Below are 20608 nucleotides of genomic sequence, written 5' to 3' on the forward strand. Positions count from 1 at the left end.
AATCCCAGCACTTTTGGAGGTCGAGGAGGACAGATTACTTGAGGTCAGGAGTTTGGAGTTTGAGACCAACCTGGCCAAGATATTTGAAAGCCCATCTGTAGTAAAAATACAAAGTTAGCTGGGCTTGGTGGCACAAGGCTGTAATCCCAGCTACTTGGGAGGCTGAGGCAGGGAGAATTGCTTGAACCTGGGAGGCAGAGGTTGCAGTGAGCGAAGATCGCACCACTGCATTCCAGCCTGGGTGACAGCGTGAGATTTCAACTCCAAAAAAATAAAAAGTGAAGTACTGATATGATACATGCTACAACATGGATGAACCTCTGAAACATTACATTCAGTTAAAGAAGTCAGCCGTGCACACACACACAAAACCATCCATTGCATAATTCCATTTGTATGAAATATTCAGAAAAGGCAAATCTAGAGAGAAAGTAGATGTGTGGTTATCTGGGACCGGGGGGTTGGGAATGGGGCAGTGATGGCAAATGGGCACAAGGGAGCTTGGGGGATTGTGAAAATGTTTTAAAACTGGAGGGTAGTGATGGTTGCACAACTCTAAATTTACTAAAAATCATTGAATTTTATTCACTTGTAATAGACTTTTAAGAAAAATAAACAATACCTCAATAGAGTGGTTAACTCTGGGCCAGGCACGGTGGCTCATGCCTGTAATCCTAGCACTTTGGGAGGCTGAGGCAGGTGGATCACTTGAGTCAGGAGTTCAAGACCAGCCTGGCCAACATGGTGAAACCCCATCTCTACTAAAAATACAAAAATCAGCCAGACGTGCTCACTTGAACCCAGGAAGTGGAGGTTGCAGTGAGCTGAGAGTGTGCCACTGCACTCCAGCCTGGGTGACAGAGCAAGACTCCATCTCAAAAAAAAAATATATATATATGTATATATATATATAGCGGTTAACTCTGAAGATGAGCTTCCCTGGACTTAGTAAAGCAAAATGATTGACCAACTCAAAATCCACCACCAAACTCTCCCAGCACCTGCTCTTCTGCTTTCTACCCCAAGCTCTTTGCCTCTGTGTTTCCATCGTAAATCTGGAAAGAATTCGAAGACTCTGTGCTAAAGTGATTTGCTAAATATCATCAGAAATGACTACAGAAAGATGCAGAGAGGATGGCAGCGTGACCGACTCCTTTGAAGGTGGTTTAAGACTCTGCTGAACTGATGCTAAGAATAAGCCCTGGATGTCAGAATCCCCAGGCAAAGCAGCTGGCACATGACAGCACCCGCTGAAACAGAGGGCAGAGCAAGAATTCTGCAGGCCAAGCACACTGCCACAGGCTGGGAGAAGGGAGTGGAAACCGAATATCCCTGCTGCACAAAATTGCTTATTTTTCTTTGTTCCTCAGCTCAGCTGAGATCTTGGAGAAGTAGCAACAGGAAATGGAAAGAAAGCGAAAACAAACTGCAAATTCAATTGCACTGCTTTTTTAAAAAAAACGAGTGAGACATCTTCAGCAGCAAGAAAACCTTGTTTCCTTTCTTTGAGGGCTTAACTAAATTCTTCTGGGGATGTCCCAGGATCAACAACCACAGGGCATTCCTAGATTGTGAGTTTTCCATGTACAGGAGGCCCTGGTGCCTTCGTGCCCATCAGCAGCAAGGGAGACTTCCCAGGGAGGCCCCGTGAAGTTGCTGGAGGTGGCTGATGATTTCCAGGGCCTCAAGGGATTGTCCCTTGGCTGTCCTCAGGGCACACCACTGATCCTGGGACCATGGCAGCTTTGGAGACCTGAGCTGAGCTGCTGCAAAATGCTTTCTGCTTTAATTACCTCTCATTCATTTCTGGGCCCCGAGAAGGATGCAGTAGCCTGGGAAGTGTCAGCTCTCCCTGCCAGGAGTGGTACTTCTTTCTCATGTCTGCCTCTTGGCTTGTTCTCAAACTGCGGCTTCAGGAGGGCCTTGGCTCTTGGCAAATGCCAGAGGCTTTACAGTTTGAGGAGGAATCAGAATTTTGAAGAGGAGCTCAGAGATGAAGGGCATTCTCGGATGCACTTTGCAGAATAACCAGGCAGTGAAAAGGTTAAATTGGCTGTGTATGACACAGGCCACGGCAGGGAATGTGCCCCTCTACTATGTGAAATTGGCTCTGATATCCAGAGAATCTTTTAGGACCTTTAAAATCACCTTTTTCAACACAGTTGTCAGATTTTTGCATCTCCTTGTTTCAAATTGGTTCAGAATGAGGTCGGGGACTGGGGTGTGATTGATCACCGTCCTGCTCCACTTCAGATATGTTGGTGAAAACACTAGGGACCACTCTTCATGGAGCTCCTACTGTGTGCAGGACCCTGTTCTCAGCAGTTGAAACCAGGGAAATCTTCCTCCTTATCAACACCTTTCCTCTCCCACTCAGCAACCTCAGCGTCTCAGCCCCCAGCGTGCAGCTAGTGTGCACACCCCAGTGTCCACCCTACAGGATGGTTCTCTTTGGAAGACTTAAACCACCACCCCAAAGCTAAATTAGGCCCCCTCCACTGCTATAGTCTTCCCTTTTCTAAAATAGCATTTGTCACAATAGGGCATGATGATGTGTCTGGCTATTTGGTTAATGCTTGCCTTTCTCCCTCAACTGTTCATCCCATGAAAACAGGACCGTGTCCTTTTTTTTTTTTTTGAGACAGAGTTTCACCCTTGTCACCCAAGCTGAGTGCAGTGGTGAGATCTCAGCTCACTGCCAACTCCGTCTACCAGGTTCAAGTGATCATCCTTGTCACAGCCTCCCAAGTAGCTGGGATTACAGCAATGCGCCACCATGCCCAGATAATTTTGTATTTTCAGTAGAGGTGGGGTTTCACCATGTTGGTCAGGCTGGTCTTGAACTCCTGACCGCGTGATCCACCCACCTCGGCTTCCTAAAGTGACAGGATAATAGGCGTGAGCCACTGTGCCCGGCCAGTTCTTGTTCTTTTACTTATTTATTTTTGGCTGATTACTCTTTACAAGCATTTATACACACACACACACACACACACACACACACACACACACACACTCACACACATATGGGAGTTTATTAAGTATTAACTTACATGATCATAAGATTGTGATTGTGTTATTAAGTATTGACTTCCACAATCATATAGCCTATTAGTTCTGTCCCTCTAGACAACCCTGGGTAATATACACACAAAAGGACGTACCGAAAAGGGGGGAGCCGCTCTGCCTCAGAGGAGCAGATGTCCCTTTCCTGGGTACTCTTGCCATAGGTCGCAGAGTAGATGTTGAGGAACTTGGATTCATGGCAGTGCAGTTTCAGCTCCTGGTCTTCACACACGGTTTTTTTTTTTTTAATTCATCTGAAGCAGAAACAAAAATTGAAGGCACCATCAGCTTCCCCCAGAAGGAATTGATGAGCTCTGTCCAAGTCCACTGCTCATTTCCCTGGGGCTGCACCCTGAGAAGGCGGCAGTGGGGATGGCCCTGTGAGCTCATGCTCTCTCTGACTCCAGAAAACAAAGCCCTCTGCAGGAAGCGGGTGGGAAGTAACCTGTTGACAAGTACAAAGACCCTGGGAATTATACTAAGGGGCAAATGGACGAGACGTGCTGGCGTTAAGGAGGCAGACGCATGGAGTTAGGTCCCAGGAAGGGCCTGGCTAGAAAGGAAGTTTCTCTCGCTCACCACTTAAGGTCACACATTCCTTCACTGAAGGGAGCCTTTTCTCAAATGTTGGCTTGGGATCCACATAGGTAAAGACAGACCAGAAATTACTTGAAAGAAGCATTAAGCTTCTTTCTCTCTCTGGAGAGAGCCCAGTTAAACCTCACCTCCAGCCCCACAACTGGCATCCCCTTGTGTGTATGAATTATTTATACGTTAGTTTAGCTTAGTTTTGTTTTTGTTTATTTTTTGTTTTTTTTGAGATGGAGTTTCACTCTTGTTGCCCAGGCTGGAGTGCAATGGCACGATCTCGGCTCACCGCAACCTCCGCCTCCCATGTTCAAGCAATTCTCCTGCCTCAGCCTCCCAAGTAGCTGGGATTACAGGCATGTGCCAAAACACCCGGTTAATTTTTTTGCATTTTTAGTAGAGACGGGGTTTCACCATGTCAGCCAGGATGGTCTCGATCTCCTGACCTCGTGATCCACCTGCCTCAGCCTCCGAAAGTGCTGAGATTACAGGCGTGAGCCACCGTGCCCGGCATTAGTTTGGTTTTTTAGACACAGGGTTTCACTCTGTTACACAGGCTAGAGTGCAGTGGTGCAATCATAGCTCACTGCATCCTTGAACTCTTGGGCTCAAACCTAGTCTCAAGGGATCCTCTCACCTCAGCTGCTCAAGTACCTGGGAATATATGAATGCACACCATGCCCAGCTTACATTTATTTGTTTAAAAGACAAGAAAGAGGCCAGGCACAGTGGCTCATACCCGTAATCCCAGCATTTTGGGAGGGAGGCTGAGGCAGGAGGATTGCTTGAGCCCGGAAGTTGGAGACCAGTCTGGGAAATATAGCAAGGCCTCGTCTCTAATTAAAAAAAGAAAAAAGCAAGAAAGACGATATGATACCAAATCAAATCATTTCCTTTACTAGGAAAAGGACAAAAACAAGGCACGGTGTCAGTTAAGAATCCCTCTTTAGAGAAGCATGAAACGTCTGCCCCAAATCTGGTAAATCCAGGAACAACTGACTGTCAAGCTGATGGTGCATTCTAGGTTAGGATGATTTGGACCAGGTTGTACTTTGTTCCCAAAGAATTCAAGGAAAAGTTTGTTTGTTTGTTTAATCTGCTTATCATGGTAAAATCTTTCTTTGCAATGTCATACAGGGTTGGCATTTTGTGTGCACTGTTGAAGAAAACATAATTGTTTTTTTTTAAAGAATGTACTCCAAAACCACTTAATTAGTAAAAATGTTTAATAATGATTTGATTTTTTTTTTTTTTTTTTTTGAGATGGAGTCTCACTCTGTAGCCCAGGCTGGAGTGCAGTGGCACGATCTCGGCTCACTGCAAGCTCCACCTCCCGTGTTCATGCCATTCTCCTGCCTCAGCCTCTGGAGTAGCTGGGACTACAGGCGCCCACCAACTCACCTGGCTAATTTTTTGTATTTTTAGTAGAGACAGGGTTTCACCGTGTTAGCCAGGATGGTCTTGATCTCCTGACCTCGTGATCCACCAGCCTTGGCCTCCCAAAGTGCTGGGATTACAGGCATGAGCCATCGCACCTGGACCTTTGAGTACATTTTCTAAGAAGTTGGTCATGAGTTCAGATGTGTGCCTCAAAGAGATACTTGTGGTTTCCTTTAAGGAACCCACCTTCCCTTTCTACAGGAGTATTTATGGGAGATATGGGCCTGGAGGTTGGAAACTATCCTGGTTGTACTTTGCTATACTGAAGTAAAGTTTAACCTACAAATAAATTCATATTGAAGTGTACAAAGGGGTCTCTACAATACGTAGGAATTCTATTTAGTTTTGTTGGGTAACAAATCCTTTCAGAAGCAAATAATAGCTCACCTGCAAAACTGGTGATCTGTATAAGATGGGATTTTTCATGGATCAGTTTTGCTTGGATTGAACTATATAATCACAAATATATTTATACCCAGAGAGAGAGAAAGAGTGTCTGTTGAAACTGTATCATCTTAACGTGTCTATAAAAGGCAATACCTGGAAGGTGGTGGGTGCCACACAGGTTAAGCTGTCTTCCCTCTGGGAGGCAGGCTTCTGGGAACTACACACTTGGTAATCTTGCCCATAAAATGCCGATTAAACACTTATCGTAGAATGCCGAGGGCACTGTAGATTCAAATAGTCCCCATCACAGGCAGAGGTGGTGTGGTTTTGCAGGAGTTTGGTTAGGTAACCTGGAAAATATTCAGTCGGGTTACAAGAGGCTCAGGCACCCACCACTCCTCCTTGGGTTTGGGGACAGGAGAATGTTGGTTCCCCTGGGGAAGGGCTGTTAACAACATGTGGGATGGGGCCTCCCTAGCAGCTCTGGTGCAGAGGTCACCAAACCAGGCCCAGAGGTGGGGCACAGGAGCCAATGTCAGCTTTCATGTTGATATGGAAGCGGGGCAGGGGAGTGCTGGGTAGAGAAGGGTGGGGTCCCTGGCGAGGGCTCTGCCCTCGGGCTTGTGCCCTTGGACCTTAGTGAGAACAGGCACTCCTGTTTTCATGTCCAAATGTTGCATTTTCCAAGACTACTCTAGCCTGCTATGACCCCCATTCTGTGCCCATAAAAAACTCAGACCCTAGTGGGCACAGACACAAGTGGCTGGACGTCGAGAGGAGCAGAGAAGCAGAAGAGCACACCGACAGACATCAGCAGATGTTGGCAGGCTTTTGAGAGCAGGGTGATGTGGAATTCAGTCAGGGGCGGTCGGAGGAGAGTCTGGCTGCTGGGCAGCCTGACTCTAGGGGAAGACCACCTTCCCACTCCACCCCCCTTCTGGCTCCCCATCCATCTGAGAGCCACCTCCTCCACTCAATACAATCTTGCGTTCATTCTCCAAGTCCACTTGCGATCTGATTTTTCAAGTACACTAGGGCAAGAACCCGGGATACAGAAAGCCCTCCTGTCTTTGTGATAAGGCAGAGAGCCTCATTGAGCTAATTAACACGAGCCACCTGCAGATGGCAAAACTGAAGAAGACCACTGTAACACCTGCCCACTGGGGCTTCGGGAGCTGTAAACACCCAATTCCACACGCTGCTGTGGGGTTGGAGCCCAGAAACGCTCCCAACGACCTGCTTGTCTGCACGCTCCCTCTAGGGGTTTGAGCAGCAGGGTACTGAGAATCGAGCCATGCCCCTGTCACATGCCCTGCAAGGGGGATAACGGAACTCCTCTTGTTTCAATGTCTGGGTGAGAAACCTCGGTCTGGGATGGCCCAGTGAATGGTTTGGAGGCCTCTTTCCCCTTCAGGAAGCACTAAGGTGTTGGCCAGGAGCCAAGAAGTCCTGAAGCACCTTTATAAACCAGGAAAAAAAAATCGGGGTGAGAGTCCCCTGGATGGGTGGATGCCCATCCTGAGGGAGGCTTTCATTTGCTCATCTCCCACTAGTGAGGCCATGCCTTATTGGGATGAGACGATGCAGTTTCATTTCAAGAAATCACTCTTGGCTCTGTCTTGGTGCTAGAGAGGAAAGACAGGCAGGGTGCCCTGTGCAGAGAGGTGATGGTGGGGCTCTGCTGTGGGTTGAATGGCGTCCCTTCAAATTCACATTTATCAGTGTGGGGAAAAGAAAGAGAAATCAGATTGTTACTGCATCTGTGTAGAAAGTAGACATAAGAGACTCCATTTTGTCCTGTACTAAGAAAAATTCTTCTGCCTTGAGATGCTGTTAATCTGTAACCCTACCCCCAACCCTGTGCTCCCTGAGACACCTGCTGTGTCAACTCAGGGTTAAATGGATAAAGGGCTGTGCAGGGTGTGCTTTGTTAAACAAATGCTTGAAGGCAGCATGCTTGTTAAGAGTCATCACCACTCCCTAATCTCAAGTACTCAGAGACGCAAAACACTGCGGAAGGCCACAGGGACCTCTGCCTGGGAAAGCCAGGTATTGTCCAAGGTTTCTCCCCATGGGATAGCCTGAGATATGGCCTCGTGGGCAGGTAAAGACCTGACCATCCCCCAGCCCGACAACCGTAAAGGGTCTGTGCTGAGGAGGATTAGTGAAAGAGGAAAGCCTCTTTGCAGTTGAGATAAGAGGAAGGCATCTGTCTCCTGCTTGTCCCTGGGCAATGGAATGTCTCGGTGTCAAGCCCGATTGTATATTCCATCTACTGAGATAAGGGAAAACCACCTTGGGGCTGGAGGTGGGACATGCTGGCAGCAATACTGCTCTTTAATGGATTAAGATGTTTATGTGTATGCACATCAAAAGCACAGCACTTAATTCTTTACCTTGTTTAAGATGTAGAGACCTTTGTTCACGTGTTTTCTTACTGACCTTCTCTCTGCTATTACCCTATTGTCCTGCCAAATCCACCTCTCTGGGAAATGCCTGATAATGATCAATAAATACTAAGGGAACTCAGAGGCCGGTGCCAGCAGGGGTCCTCCATATGCTGAACGCCCGTCCCCTGGGCCCTATTTTCTTTCTCTATACTGTCTCTGTGTCTCTTTCTTTTCCAAGTCTCCCCTTCCACCTGACTAGAAACGCCCACAGGTGTGGAGGGGCAACCCAGCCCTTCAATCAGGAACCTCAGAATGTGACATTTGGAAATAGGGTGGTTGCAGATGTAACGAATTAACTTGGCGACCTACTGGAGTAAGGTGGGCCCTTCACACCATGTGACTGGTGTCCTTATAAGAAGAAAAGAAGAGACACAGAGGGAAGACAGCCGTGTGCAGCTGGAATGATGCATCTGAAGCCAAGGAATGCTGAGCGTTGCCGGCCACCACCCAAAACTGGAAAAGGCCAGGAAGGATTCTGCCCTAGAACCTTCAAAGGCAGCACAGCCCTGCCAACACTTGCATTCAGTCTCTGGCCTCCAGAACTGTGAGAGGATGAATTTCTGTTGTTTTCAGCCACCCAAGCTTAGGAAAGGGGTTGCAGCAGACTGGGAATAAGACAGGCAGCCCGTCAGCCTCCGTGGAATTCCCAGGCAGCTTGCAGGAGCCACAGTGGGCCCTGGGCTCTGAGAAGGTCTGAGGCCCAGCAGACACAGGGGCCTAAACTATTATTCGGCAAGGAGGAAGGAAGGTTCATCCAGAACGTAGATCCCCTTCCTCCTTCTCACATCTCACAAAGTCACAGCGAGGTGGCTGGGAGGAGAGCCAGGGACTTTTCACTGAGGTGTGTGGGAGACAGCTTGGCAGCCCTTGGCCTCTGAAGGGAGGAGGTGGCATGAAGGAGGGCAGCTTCGGAACTTCCCAGTTCCTGCTTGATGACCTGTGTGTAAAGTATTCCTGTTTAGGTTTCAAAATCTTCTCGGAAACATAATTCTCAGAAAATTCAGGCACCCAATCCAGCTCCCTGGCCTTCCCTGAAATCTGAAGTCAAAGGGGCTGAGCCAGCCTGCCCTGGGTGTCAGGCCTCTGAGCCCAAGCTAAGACACCATATCCCCTGTGACCTGCACATACACATCCAGATGGCCGGTTCCTGCCTTAACTGATGACATTCCACCACAAAAGAAGTGAAAATGGCCTGTTCCTGCCTTAACTGATGACATTGTCTTGTGAAATTCCTTCTCCTTGTTCATCCTGGCTCGAAACCTCCCCCACTGAGTAACTGTGACCCCCACTCTGCCCACCAGAGAACAACCCCCCTTTGACTGTAATTTTCCTTTGCCTACCCAAATCCTATAAAACGGCCCCACCCCATCTCCCTTCACTGACTCTCTTTCAGACTCAGTCCGCCTGCACCCAGGTGAAATAAACAGCCATGTTGCTCACACAAAGCCTGTTTGGTGGTCTCTTCACATGGACGTGTATGAAATTTGGTGCTGTGACTTGGATCGGGGGACCTCCCTTGGGAGATCAATCCCATGTCCTCCTGTTCTTTGCTGCATGAAAAGATCCACCTACAACCTCAGGTCCTCAGACCCACCAGCCCAAGGAACATCTCACCAGTTTTAAATCAGGCAAGTGGCCTCTTCTTACTCTCTTCTGCAACCTCTCTGTCTGTCAACCACTTTCTCCTTTCCAGTCTTCAATCTCTCCCTTCTCTTAATTTCAGTTCCTTTCATTTTCTGGTAGAGACAAAGGAGACACGTTTTATCCATGGACCCAAAACTTTGGTGGTGGTCATGGACAGGGAAGGCAGCCTTCCCTTGGTGTTTAATCATTGCAGGGACGCCTCTCTCTCTGATTATTCACCCACGTTTCAAAGGTGTCAGACCACCCAGGGACGCCTGCCTTGGTCCTTCACCCTTAGTGACAAGTCCCGCTTTTCTGCGGGAGGGACAAGTACCCCAACCCCTTCTCTCCGTGTCTGTACCCCTTCTCTGCTTTTCTGTGGGAGGGGCAAGTACCCCAACCACTTCTCTCCATGTCTCTACCCCTTCTCTGCTTTTCTGGGGGAGGGGCAAGTATCCCTCAACCCCTTCTCCTTCACCCTTAGTGGCAAGTCCCGCTTTTCTGTGGGAGGCGCAAGTACCCCAACCCCTTCTCTCCATGTCTCTACCCCTTCTCTGCTTCTCTGTGGGAGGGGCAAGTACCCCTCAACCCCTTCTCCTTCACCCTTAGCGGCAAGTCCCACTTTTCTGGGAGAGGGGCAAGTACCCCAACCCCATCTCTCCATGTCTCTACCCCTTCTCCACCATTCTAGGGGGCAAGAAACCCCCAACCCCTTCTCCTTCACCCTTAGTGGCAAGTCCCACTTTTCTGGGGAAGGGACTAGCACCCCAACCTCATATCCCTGCACCCCAATCCCTTATTTCCACACCACGACCCCTTTTCTCTGTGCCCCCATCCCTTATTTCCATGCCCAGACCTTGTATCTCTGCATCCCAACCCCTTTCCCACTTTTCTGGAGGGTAAGAACCCCTGAACCCCTTCCCTCCCTGTCTCTTTTCTCTGGGCTTGCTTCCTTCACTATGGGCAACCTTCCACCCTCCATTCCTCCTTCTTCTCCCTTAGCCTATATTTTTAAGAACTTAAAACCTCTTCAATTCTCACCTGACCTAAAATCTCAGCATCTTATTTTCTTCTGCAATGCTGCTTGACCCCAATACAAACTCAACAGTAGTTCCAAATAGCCAGAAAATGGCACTTTCAATTTTTCCATCCTGCAAGATCTAAACAATTCTTGTCGTAAAATAGGCAAACGGTCTGAGGTGCCTGACTTCCAGGCATTCTTTTACACATTGGTCCCTTCCTAGTCTCTGTGCCCAAAGCAACTCATCCCAAATCTTCCTCCTTTCCCTCCCGCCTGTCCCCTCAGTCCCAAACCCAAGCATCACTGAGTCTTTCCAATCTTCCTTTTCTACAGACCAATCTGACCTCTCCCTTCCTCCCCAGGCTGCTCCTCGCCAGGCCCAGCTAGGTCCCAATTCTTCCTCAGCCTCTGCTCCTCCACCCTGTAATCCTTTTATCACCTCCCCTCCTCACACCCGGTCCGGCTTACAGTTTCATTCCATGACTAGCCCTCCCCAACCTGCTCAGAAATTTACTCTTAAAAAGGTGCCTGGAACTAAACATATAGTCAATGTTAATTCTTTTTCTTTATCCCAAATCAGATAGCATTTAGCCTCTTTTTCATCAAATATAAAAATCCAGCCCAGTTCATGGCTTGTTTGGCAGCAACCCTGAGACACTTTGCAGCCCTAGACCCTAAAAAGTCAAAAGGCTGTCTTATTCTCAGTATACATTTTATTTCCCAATCTGCTCCCTACATTAAATAAAACTCCAAAAATTAAACTCTGGCCCTCAAACCCCACCACAGGGTTTAATTAACCTCACCTTCAAGGTGTACAATAATAGAAAAAGGTTGTAATTCCTTGCCTCCACCGTGAGACAAACTCCAGCCACATCTCCAGCAAACAAGAACTTCCAAACGCCTGAACCAGAGCAGCCAGGCGTTCCTCCAGAACCTCCTCCCCCAGGAGCTTGCTACAAGTGCCAGAAATCTGGCCACCAGGCCAGGGAATGCCTGCAGCCTAGGATTCCTCCTAAGCCACGTCCCATCTGTGCGTGACCCCACTGGAAATCGGACTGTTCAACTCACCTGGCAGCCACTCCCAGAGCCCCTGGAACTCTGGCCCAAACCTCTCTGACTGACTCCTTCTCAGCTTAGCAGCTGAAGCCTGATGTTGCCTGATTACCTCAGAAGCCCCGTAGACCATCATGGACGCCGAGCTTTAGGTAAATCTCACAGTGGAGGGTAAGTCCGTCCCCTTCTTAATCAATACGGAGGCTACCCACTCCACATTACCTTCTTTTCAAGCGCCTGTTTCCCTTGCCTCCGTAACTGTTGTAGGTATTGACAGCCAGGCTTCTAAACCTCTTAAAACTCCCCAGCTCTGATGCCAACTTAGGCAATACTCTTTTAAGCACTCCTTTTTAGTTATCCCCACCTGCCCAGTTCCCTTATTAGGCCAAGACACTTTAACGAAATTATCTGCTTCCCTGACTATTCCTGGGCTACAGCCACACCTCATTGCCACCTTTTCTGCCAGTTCAAAGCCTCCTTCACATCCTCCTCTTGTATCTCCCCACCTTAACCCACAAGTATAGGATACCTCTACACCCTCCTTGGCGACCAATCATGCACCCCTTACCATCTCATTGAAACCTAATCACCCTTACCCCACTCAACCCCAATATCCCACCAAACAGCATGCTTTAAAAAGATTAAAGCCTGTTATCACTCGCCTGCTACAGCATGGCCTTTTAAAGCCTATAAACTCTCCTTACAATTCCCCCATTTTACCTGTCCTAAAACCAGACAAGACTTACAAGTTAGTTCAGGATCTGCGCCTTATCAATCAAATTGTTTTGCCTATCCACCCCATGGTGGCAAACACATATACTCTCCTATCCTCAGTACCTCCCTCCACAACCCATTATTCTGTTCTGGATCACAAACATGCTTTCTTTACTATTCCTTTGCACCCGTCATCCCAGCCTCTCTTCGCTTTCACTTGGACTGACCCTGACACCCATCAGGCTCAGCAAATTACCTGGGCTGTACTGCCACAAGCCTTCACAGACAGCTCCCATTACTTCAGTCAAGCCCAAATTTCATCCTCATCTGTTTCCTATCTCAGCATAATTCTCATAAAAACACACGTGCTCTCCCTGCTGATCATGTCTGATTAATCTCCCAAACCTCAATCCCTTACAAAACAACAACTCCTTTCCTTCCTAGGCATGGTTAGTGCGGTCAGAATTCTTACACAAGAGCCAGGACTGCACCCTGTAGCCTTTCTGTCCAAAGAACTTGACCTTACTGTTTTAGCCTAGCCATCATGTCTCCATGCAGCAGCTGCTGCCGCCCTAATACTTTTAGAGGCCCTCAAAATCACAAACTATGCTCAACTCACTCTCTGCATTTCTCATAACTTCCAAAATCTATTTTCTTCCTCACACCTGATGCATATACTTTCTGCTCCCCGGGTCCTTCAGCTGTATTCACTCTTTGTTAAGTCCCACAGTCACCATTGTTCCGGGCCCGGACTTCAGTCCGGCCTCCCACATTATTCCTGATGCCACACCTGACTCCCATGACTGTATCTCTCTGATCCACCTGACATTCACCCCATTTCCCCATATTTCCTTCTTTCCTTTTCCTCACCCTGATCACGCTTGATTTATTGATGGCAGTTCCACCAGGCCTAATCGCCACACACCAGCAAAGGCAGGCTATGCTATAGTACAAGCCACTAGCCCGCCTCTTAGAACCTCTCATTTCCTTTCCATCGTGGAAATCTATCTTCAAGGAAATAACTTCTCAGTGTTCCATCTGCTATTCTGCTACTCTTCAGGGATTATTCAGGCCCCCTCCCTTCCTTACACATCAAGCTCGAGGATTTGCCCCCACCCAGGACTGGCAAATTAGCTTTACTCAACATGCCCCGAGTCAGATAACTAAAATACCTCTTAGTCTAGGTAGACACTTTCACTGGATAGGTACAGGCCTTTCCTACAGGGCCTGAGAAGGCCTCCACAGTCATTTCTTGCCTTCTGTCAGACATAATTCCTCAGTTTAGCCTTTCCAGCTCTATACAGTCTGATAACAGACCAGCCTTTATTAGTGAAATCAGCCAAGCAGTTTTTGAGGCTCTTAGTATTCAGTGAAAACTTTATATCCCTTACAGTCCTCCGTCTTCAGGAAAAGTAGAATGGACTGAAGGTCTTTTAAAAACACACGTCACCAAGCTCAGCCACTAACTTAAAAAGGACTGGACAATACTTTTACCACTTTCCCTTCTCAGAAGTCAGACCTGTCCTCAGAATGCTACAAAATACAGCCCATTGGAGCTCCTGTATAGACGCTCCTTTTTATTAGGCCCCAGTCTAATTCTGGACACCAGGCCAACATAGACTGTGCCCCCAAAAAAACTTGTCATCCCTACTATCGTCTATCTAGTCATACTCCTATTCACCGTTCCCAACTACTCATACATGCCCTGCTCTTGTTTACACTGTCGGTTTACACTGTTTCTCCAAGCCATCACAGCTGATATCTCCTGGTGCTATTCCCAAGCTGCCACTCTAAACTCTTGAAGTAAATAAATAATCTTTGCTGACAGGACTATGCTGAATTTCCTTAGGCACTCTAATTAGATGTCCTAGGTCCTCCCAATTCTTAGACCTTTAATACCTATTTTTCTCCTCTCTGTTTAGTTTTTTAGTTCATACAAAACTGTGTCCAGGCCATCACCAATAATTCTAAATAACAAATGTTCCTTCTAACAACCCCATAATATCACCCCTTACCGCAAAATCTTCCTTCAGCTTAATCTCTCCCACTCTAAGTTCCCACGCCGCCCCAATCCCGCTCGAAGCAGCGCTGAGAAACATCGCCCATTATCTCTCCATACCATCCCCCCAAATTTTTGCTGTCCCAACACTTTACCACTATTTCATTTTATTTTTCTTATTAATATAAGAAGACAGGAATGTCAGGCCTCTGAGCCCAAGCTAAGCCATCATATCCCCTGTGACGTGCACGTACACATCCAGATGGCCGGTTCCTGCCTTAACTGATGACATTCCACCACAAAAGAAGTGAAAATGGCCTGTTCCTGCCTTAACTGATGACACTGTCTTGTGAAATTCCTTCTCCTGGCTCATCCTGGCTCAAAACCTCCCCCACTGAGCACCTTGTGACTCCCACTCTGCCAGCCAAAGAACAACCCCCCTTTGTAATTTACCTTTACCTACCCAAATCCTATAAAACGGCCCCACCCCATCTCCCTTCGCTGACTCTCTTTTCAGACTCAGCCCGCCTGCACTCAAGTGAAATAAACAGCCATGTTGCTCACACAAAGCCTGTTTGGTGGTCTCTTCACACGGACTCACATGAAACTGGAGTCCTTACGCCCACCAGCCCAGAGTGCTCACTAAAGGAAGGCTACAGAAACTTCCTGGCTCGCTCATCCAGACGTTAGCTGTCTTGCTGAAACTCCTTTTTTCACCCTTGAAAACCACTGGAAGAATGACCAAGAACCCAGCTGTCCTGAGTAAGTTCACTTAGAGAAACAAAATCTAACATGAGTGGCAAAATGGACATTGGCACGAGGAGTGTGTGTCAGAATCCTGCCCCTTGGAACTATATCATCGCTTGTACAGTGTACCCCCCAGGAACCAAGAGACCAGGCCGAGACCCTTCAGTGGCCCTGGGCCTCTGGTCAGTGTCTTCCCGCCTGGCACACAGGCAGGCCCTCATAAAACAATGAGTACTGAAAGTACCAGCCTTCTTGGTGGGTTCTCAGCACCCCGTCGTGAGCCACACCCTGCCCAAGGGAAATCAGGATCACCCTGATGCTACCCCTAGGCCAGTGCCCCTGCTGAAGTGCCCCAGGCTGGCACCCCTATACTTAGATCTCTTCAGCCTCCTCATGAAAACCTTCTTGTCCATCACCCCAGCATTTCCCAGACTGTGCTAAGTGAGCAGCTGACCACACGTCAAATCAATTTCCAGAGTTTGCCTTTGGTTTAATATTCACGGCTCGTCCAAAAGATCTTGTCACTATAGCTAGATGGAAAAAATAACAAGGCTCCGGAGAAGCAGAGCCACCAGATGGAAGATACCTGGGTCCCAGGTTCATGAGGAGAGGAGCTGCCTGCTCCACAGACTGTCACATGAGTGGGAATGAAGCTTTTGCTGCGTTGAGACCATTACCTTTCTTCACTCTGTCACATAGTCTATCCCTGCTAAACAGAACTTGACCTCCACCAGACCGTTTACATCAAGACCTGTATGTGCAGTGCAGTGGCCTGAGCCTCCAATCCATGCCCCACCTATCCAACCGGCCTTGCCGTATTCTTACTCTGAGAGTGGTATTCTGGGGACAGAAGCTCAGTGCATACAATTAACTAATGCCAGATCCTTCAGACGCTTTGCACTTTGAAGTCTATCCGTTCTAGCACATTCCAAGTACAAAGAAGACGCTTCAGCAGTAGAACCTGCCCTGCACTCAGTTCAATTCCTTCTTCAAAAACCTAGGCCCGGCCAGGTGTGGCGGCTCACATCTGTAATCCCAGCACTTTGGGAGGCTGAAGCGGATGGATCACATGAGCTCAGGAGTTCGAGACCAGCCTGGCCAACATGGTGAAATTCCATCTCTACTAAAAATGCAAAAAATTAGCCGGGTGTGGTGGCACGCCCCTGTAATTCCAGCTACGCTGGAGGCTGAGGTGGGGGAACTGCTTGAACCCTGGAGGTGGAGGCTGCAGTGAGCTGAGATTGTGCCACTGCACTCCAGCCGGGGAAACAGAGCAAAACCCCATCTCAAACAACAACAACAACAACAAAAACAAAGAAACCTAGGCCCACATCCAGACGATGGAATGTTATTTAGCACTAAAATGAAATGAGCTATCAAACCACAAAAAGACATGGAGAAACCTTAAATGCATATTCCTAAGTGAACGAAGCCCATCCTAAAAGGCTGCGCACAGTATGATTCCAACTACATGACATTCTGGATAAAGCAAAACTATGGAGACAGCGAAAATATCCACGGTTGCCAGAGGTCAGGAGAAAGGAGGAAAGAATTGGTGAAAGACAGAGGATTTTTAGGGCAGTGAAACTACTCTGTGTGATACTACAACGGTGGATCCATGTCATTGTCCGTATGTCCAAACCCATGCAATGTACAACACCAAGAGTGAGCCCTCATGTAAACTTTGGACTCTCGGTGACAGTGATGTGTCAATGTAGGTTTATTGATTATAACAAATATCCCACTCAGGTTTGATATTGCTAGTGGGGGAAGCTGCGTGTGTGTGTGTGTGGCAGATGGGGGTAGAGGTTGATGAAAACTCTGCACTTTCTGCTCCATTTTTCTTTCTTTCTTTTCTTTTCTGTTTCTTTCCTTTTCCTTCCCTTCCTTCTTTCCTTACTTCCTTCCTTCCCTCCCTCCCTCCTTTCTTTCTCTCTCTCTCTCTCCTTTCTTTTTTTCTTTCTTTGTCACCCAGGCTGGAATACAGTGGTAAGATCTCTGCCCACTGCAACCTCCACCTCCCATGTTCAAGCAATTCTCCTGCCTCAGCCCCCTAAGTAGCTAGGATTACAGGCATGCACCACCAGGCCCGGCTAATTTTTTGTATTTTCAGTAGAGACAGGGTTTCATCATGTTGGTCAGGCTGGTTTCAAACTCCTGACCTCGTGATCTGCCCACCTCGGCCTCTCAAAGTGCTGGGATTACAGGTGTGAGCCACAGTGCCTGGCCTCTGCTCCATTTTTCTATGAACCTAGAACTTCTCTAACACATTAAGTCTATTTAAAAGGAAAAAAATAATCCGTATCCCCAGGATAGCATTACCTTTGGGAGGAGAGGAGCTAGCATTAGGGAGGGGAGAATGAGACGCTCAGGTGAGCTAGCCATGCCCTGTTCCTTGATCTGCATGGCGTGCATGTGCTTTACTTTGTGAAAGCTCACCCAGTTATCCACTTTGGATATATAAACAAAATTGTTTAAGAAAACTTCACCTGCAGTTATCTGACCTGCACTTTTAAACAATAAAGAAAGCCTAGGCACCATGGAGCCTTGGGTAACACACGGAGCAAGGGGGTGCAGAATGCCTTCCGTAGCCAGCCTCAGTCCCACGAGGATGGGCTGCTGGGTGGCAGCAGGACAGGCTCATGAGGACCAGCCATTGCCCAAATGCTCTGGTCCTCCAGGCTGCCTGCCCATGCCGCAAGCTGTTTGGTCTACAGTGCCAAAAGCTCAGAAAGAAGGAGAGTTAGACAACCCCATGGTTTCAGCAACACGGAGGCCGTGAAGAACCATTTTGAAACCATATGGAATCGGGGTTGGGGACAGAAGCTTGTTTGGAAAAGGTTGAAAAGTGAGGGGAGGGGCCAGGCACGGTGGCTCATGCTTGTAATCCCAGCATTTTGGGAGGCTGAGGCAGGTGGATCACTTGAGATCGAGAGTTCAAGACCAGCCTGACTCACATGGAAAAACCCCATCTCTGCTAAAAATACAAAATTAGCCAGGTGTGGTAGCAGGCGCTTGTAATCCCAGTTACTTGGGAAGCTGAGGCAGGTGTATCACTTGAATCTGGGAGGCAGAGGTTGCAGTGAGCCGAGATCGCACCATTGCACTCCAGCCTGGGCAACAAGAGCAAGACTCCATCTCAGAAAAAAAAAAAAAAAAAGGGAGAAAGAAACATAATAAAATGGAAATGGTTTATACTGGATCATTCTACCTGAGGAATGCAGGGAGGAGATATTCCCAAGCAGGGAGCCTCTTTTCTCCTACGACTGACTCTAGAACAGTGAGGAGCTGCTGGATTCTATCAACAGTTTGATAGTGCCCTATATAACCAACTCTCAACTCACTCACCCCCAGCTGTTTGGTCTGTGAATGACAATTTCGCGGTGAACAAACAACATCCTGTTTGGAGGACTGCTACTCTGGCTAAAGACGGTAGAAATCAGTCAGCTCAGTGAGCTGAATTGCATGCTGTTTTCCTAGCTGCTGATTTTTACCAGAATGATGCCAATAACTGATTTTCAAAGAATCATGGTGTCTAAGTGTTCCTCAGGAGTGTGATATTGTGAAATAGATATTTCATCAGTTGAACAGTGGTAGAAGCCCCCTGTTTGGGTTTTTACTGACTCCTGGGCAGTGACCAGTGTCTTGGCTGTATACTCAGGCAAGAGGGTAATAGCCACCTGGCTTATTAACGGGATGTCCATATGGGGCACAGCCCTGTGGAGAGGTGAAAGATGCCTTGAAGTAGAACAGGTTCACACCCATCAGGAAAACTCCCTTCCAGGCTCAGGAGGTGGTTGGAGTCACCAAGTGGATTTTTTTTGTGTGCTCCTGTGAGGCGGGCCCCTGGGTCCATAAAATGAGTGAACAACGTGGTTCTGCAGCAGTGCAGAGATGGGCTGAATCTAGCCATGCCCCTCGGGCTCAAAATGCCAATAAGAACTGTTCTGTCGCTGGGTGCGGTGGCTCAAGCCTGTAGTTCCAGCATTTTGGGTGGCCAAGGCGGATGGATCACCTGAGGTTGGGAGTTCAAGACCAGCCTGACCAACATGGAGAAACCCCATCTCTACTAAAAATACAAAATTTCCAGGGCGTGGTGGTGCATGACTATAATCCCAGCTGAGGCAGGAGAATTGCTTGTACCCAGGAGGCGGAGGTTGCCGTGAGCCGAGATGACGCCACTGGACTCCGACCTGGGCAGCAAGAGTGGAACAACATCTCAAAAAAAAAAAAAAGAACTGTTCTGTCTGCCAGCAAGAGAAACAGCGACTGCGCATGGCTGCGAGGCACATTCCCTGCTGGGAAAGCTCTTAACATAACTGGCAAGTGAGATGGATGCTGGCAGCCCTGGGGGGCTGCATCTAGGTCTTGACAGGAATAGACACTGTCTCTGGACTGGGCTTTGTTTGTGTGGTAGAAGATGCAAACACTCAGAGTGCCCTTAAAAAAAAAGAAAAAAGGCCAGGCACGGTGGCTCATGCCTGTAATCCCAGCACTTTGGGAGGCTGAGGCGGACAGATCACCTGAGGTCAGGAGTTCAAGACCAGCCTGGTAAACATGGTGACACCCCATCACTACAAAAATACAGAAAAATTAGCCAATCCCAGCTACTTGGGAGGCTGAGGCGGTAGAATCACCTGAACCCTGGAGGCGGAGTTTGCAGTGAGCCAAGATCCTGTCATTGCACTCCAGCCTGGGAGACAGAGGGAGACTCTGTCTCAAAAAAAAAAAAACAAAAAAAAAAAAAAAGGAAAAGAACAGAAAGAAAAGGGGAAAAATAAAAAACAGAACAAGAGATACTGCATGAATCTTGATGGCCAACGTCATTGCTTCAGAAAAAGGAGCACTCTGTACAGCCCATAATGTCCAACAATGGGCAGAGAGGCATCCTCTTCAGAGTCATAATTTGGCACAGAAATGGAACAGGCAATTCAAATCCTGGTTGTCTAAAACGGCGGAGGTGAGAGCAGAAGGGCTGGTGATAGAGTTTGGATCTGTATCTCCATGCAATTGTGTGTTGTATTGTAATCCCCAGTGTTGGAGCTGGGGCGTGGTGGGAGGCAATTGGATCATGGGGGCAGGTTTCCAATGGATGGTTTAGCAGCATTCTCTTTGGTATTGTATTCACGATAGTGAGTGAGTTCTCATGACATCTGGTCGTTTAAAAGTGTGTGGGGCCAGGCGTGGTGGCTCAGGCCTGTAATCTCAGCACTTTGAAACGCTGAGGTGGGTGGATCAACTGAGGTCAGGAGTTCAAGACCAGCCTGGCCTACATGGCAAAACCCCGTCTCTAATAAAAATACAAAAAGTAGCCAGCATGGTTGTGGGCACCTGTAATCCCAGCTACTTGGGAGGCTGAGGCAGGAAAATCACTTGAGCTCAGGAGGCAGAGGTTGCAGTGAGCCAAGATCACACCATTGCACTCCAGCTTGGAAGACAAAGGAAGACTCTGTCTCAAAAAAAAAAAAAAAAGTGCACAGCGCGTCCACTGGTCATTCTCTCTGGCTCCTGCTCCTGCCA

At 48.0% G+C, this 20608-nt stretch overlaps 1 protein-coding gene across 1 annotated transcript in view; it reads right to left on the reverse strand.

The window, feature by feature from the left end:
• The window catches only part of LOC129016074 (olfactory receptor 7E24-like), a 50956-nt gene that overhangs the window by 16022 nt on the left and 14326 nt on the right, over window positions 1-20608 (reverse strand). The window contains exons 2-3 of the mRNA XM_063654812.1: window positions 5635-5831; window positions 3165-3320 (exon numbers count right to left, since the gene is read on the reverse strand). Of these exons, the coding sequence (XP_063510882.1) occupies window positions 3165-3264 (100 nt within the window). The 5' untranslated portion in view covers window positions 3265-3320; window positions 5635-5831. The remainder of the gene's footprint in view (window positions 1-3164; window positions 3321-5634; window positions 5832-20608) is intronic.

The sequence above is a fragment of the Pongo pygmaeus genome, chromosome 18 (assembly GCF_028885625.2).
Source record: "Pongo pygmaeus isolate AG05252 chromosome 18, NHGRI_mPonPyg2-v2.0_pri, whole genome shotgun sequence".
In the NCBI taxonomy this organism is placed as follows: Eukaryota; Metazoa; Chordata; class Mammalia; order Primates; family Hominidae; genus Pongo; species Pongo pygmaeus.